Source organism: Coregonus lavaretus, assembly GCF_964263955.1.
Source record: "Coregonus lavaretus genome assembly, contig: HAP1_SCAFFOLD_2520, whole genome shotgun sequence".
NCBI classification, from domain to species: domain Eukaryota; kingdom Metazoa; phylum Chordata; class Actinopteri; order Salmoniformes; family Salmonidae; genus Coregonus; species Coregonus lavaretus.
The window spans coordinates 15,001-17,500 of record NW_028156121.1 but is presented as its reverse complement, the minus strand read 5'-3'; the positions used below and the strand labels follow the sequence as shown (position 1 = coordinate 17,500).

General features: G+C 47.4%; 1 protein-coding gene across 1 annotated transcript in view; it reads left to right on the top strand.

Moving 5' to 3' along the window:
* Window positions 1–2,500, top strand: part of LOC311126760 (cyclin-D-binding Myb-like transcription factor 1) — a gene marked incomplete at its 3' end in the record, with an annotated part of 21,618 nt that overhangs the window by 4,973 nt on the left and 14,145 nt on the right. Inside the window, exons 3-6 of the mRNA XM_084200744.1 lie at window positions 197–295; window positions 376–461; window positions 1,493–1,592; window positions 2,056–2,132. Coding sequence (XP_084056870.1) covers window positions 197–295; window positions 376–461; window positions 1,493–1,592; window positions 2,056–2,132 — 362 coding nt within the window. The remainder of the gene's footprint in view (window positions 1–196; window positions 296–375; window positions 462–1,492; window positions 1,593–2,055; window positions 2,133–2,500) is intronic.

The following is a 2,500-nucleotide window of genomic DNA, read 5'->3' as shown; positions in this document are numbered from 1 at the left end:
ATCTACACTGACTGAAGTGGATTTAACAAGTTACATCAATAAGGGGTCATATCTTTCACCTGGATTCACCTGGTCAGTCTGTAATGGAAAGAGCAGGTGTCCTTAATGTTTTGTCCACTCAGTGTATGTCACATAACTCCTTTCAGATGACTGTGTGTGTGTGTGTGTGTGTGTGTGTGTGTGTGTGCGCGCGCAGATGAGGACTCGGAGCCGATCCAGAAGAGACTGTGTCTGACCAATGAGGAACAGACAGAGACAGACTCCGCCCCTCAGTTCTCCGTGGTCACCCTCCCCAGTGAGTTACACACATACACAGAAACATGCACACACTGCCCTGCCTGTTGTGGTTGGCTGACAGGGTGTGATGTCCTATAGTGGCAGAGGGAGACGAGAGCTTCGAGGTCACGATGACCGCCACCGCCGACAGTGACATCACAGAAGAGGGCGTGGCCCAGATACAGGTACCTGACAAACGCCTCCCACGACTCCTCTCTTCTCTACTCCTCTCCTCTCTACTCTTCTCCTCTCTTCTCCTCTCTTCTCTACTCCTCTCTACTCCTCTCCTCTCTTCTCTTCTCCTCTCCTCTCTTCTCTTCTCTTCTCTACTCCTCTCCTCTCTACTCTTCTCCTCACTTCTCCTCTCTTCTCTACTCCTCTCTACTCCTCTCCTCTCTCCTCTTCTCCTCTTCTCTCTTCTCTACTCCTCTCTTCTCTACTCTTCTCCTCTCTTCTCCTCTCTTCTCTACTCCTCTCCTCTCTCCTCTCCTCTCTTCTCTACTCCTCTCTTCTCCTCTCTCCTCTTCTCCTCTCTTCTCTACTCCTCTCCTCTCTCTTCTCCTCTCTTCTCTTCTCCTCTCTCCTCTTCTCCTCTCTTCTCTACTCCTCTCTTCTCCTCTCTTCTCTACTCCTCTCTTCTCCTCTCTTCTCTTCTCCTCTCTTCTCTTCTCCTCTCTCCTCTCCTCTCTTCTCTACTCCTCTCTTCTCCTCTCTTCTCTTCTCTTCTCCTCTCTTCTCTTCTCCTCTCTCCTCTTCTCCTCTCTTCTCTTCTCTACTCCTCTCTTCTCCTCTCTTCTCTTCTCCTCTCTTCTCTTCTCCTCTCTCCTCTTCTCCTCTTCTCCTCTCTTCTCTACTCCTCTCTTCTCTACTCTTCTCTTCTCTTCTCCTCTCTTCTCTTCTCCTCTCTCCTCTCCTCTCTTCTCTACTCCTCTCTTCTCCTCTCTTCTCTTCTCTTCTCCTCTCTCCTCTTCTCCTCTTCTCCTCTCTTCTCTTCTCTTCTCCTCTATTCTCTTCTCCTCTCTTCTCTTCTCCTCTCTACTCCTCTCCTCTGCTCTCCTGTCCTCTTTATTTTTCTTTACTCTCTCTCTCTGTGTGTGTGTGTGTGTGTGTGTGTGTGTGTGTGTGTGTGTGTGTGTGTAAGTGTGTGTGTGTGTAAGTGTGTGTGTGTGTGTGTGTGTGTGTGTGTGTGTTGTGTGTGTGTGTGTGTTGTGTGTAGATCCTGCAGGGTGAGGATCCTCAGAACAGTGAAGAGATGTCTCCTGTCAGCCAGGCCTGGTTCACCACCAAGGAGGACAAAGATACACTGGTTAACAAAGGTACTTACACACACACACACTTACACACTTACACACACTTACACACACACACACACACACACACACACACATACACACACACACACACACACACACACACACACACACACACACACACACACACATACATACACACACACACACACACACACACACACACTTACACACACGCACACGCACATACACATACACACACTTACACACATACACACACACGCACATACACACACACACATACACACACACACACAAGCACACACACACGCACACACACTTACACACACACGCACACACACACGCACATACACACACACACACACACACACACACACTTACACACACACACATACACACATACACACACAATGCACATTGAGCTAGCTACATATATTTGTAGTTGGTTTACGCAGGCCGTGATTGGTCAGTGGGCTAACAGAGGCTGTGATTGGTTGTTTGTCTTCAGGTCATAAGTGGAAACAAGGCATGTGGTCTAAAGAGGAGATCGACCTTCTGATGAGCAACATCCAACAATATGTGAAGGTGCAACACACACACACACACACACACACACACACACACACACACACACACACACAGACACACACACACACACACACACACACACACACACACACACACACACACACACACACGGTTAAGAGTTACCATCAGGTGACTTCTGTTAGGGAGTCTGTACTGCTTTGGACAAGTGTGTTTGTGTGTGCACGTTCGTGTGTGTGTGTGTATCAAATCAAATGTTATTGGTTACATGAACATGTTTAGCAGATGTTATTGCAGGTGTAGGGAAATGCTTGTCTTTCTAGCTCCAACAGTGCAGTAATATCTAACAATTCACAACAATACACACAAATCTAAAAGTAAAATAATGGAATTAATATTAGGACGAG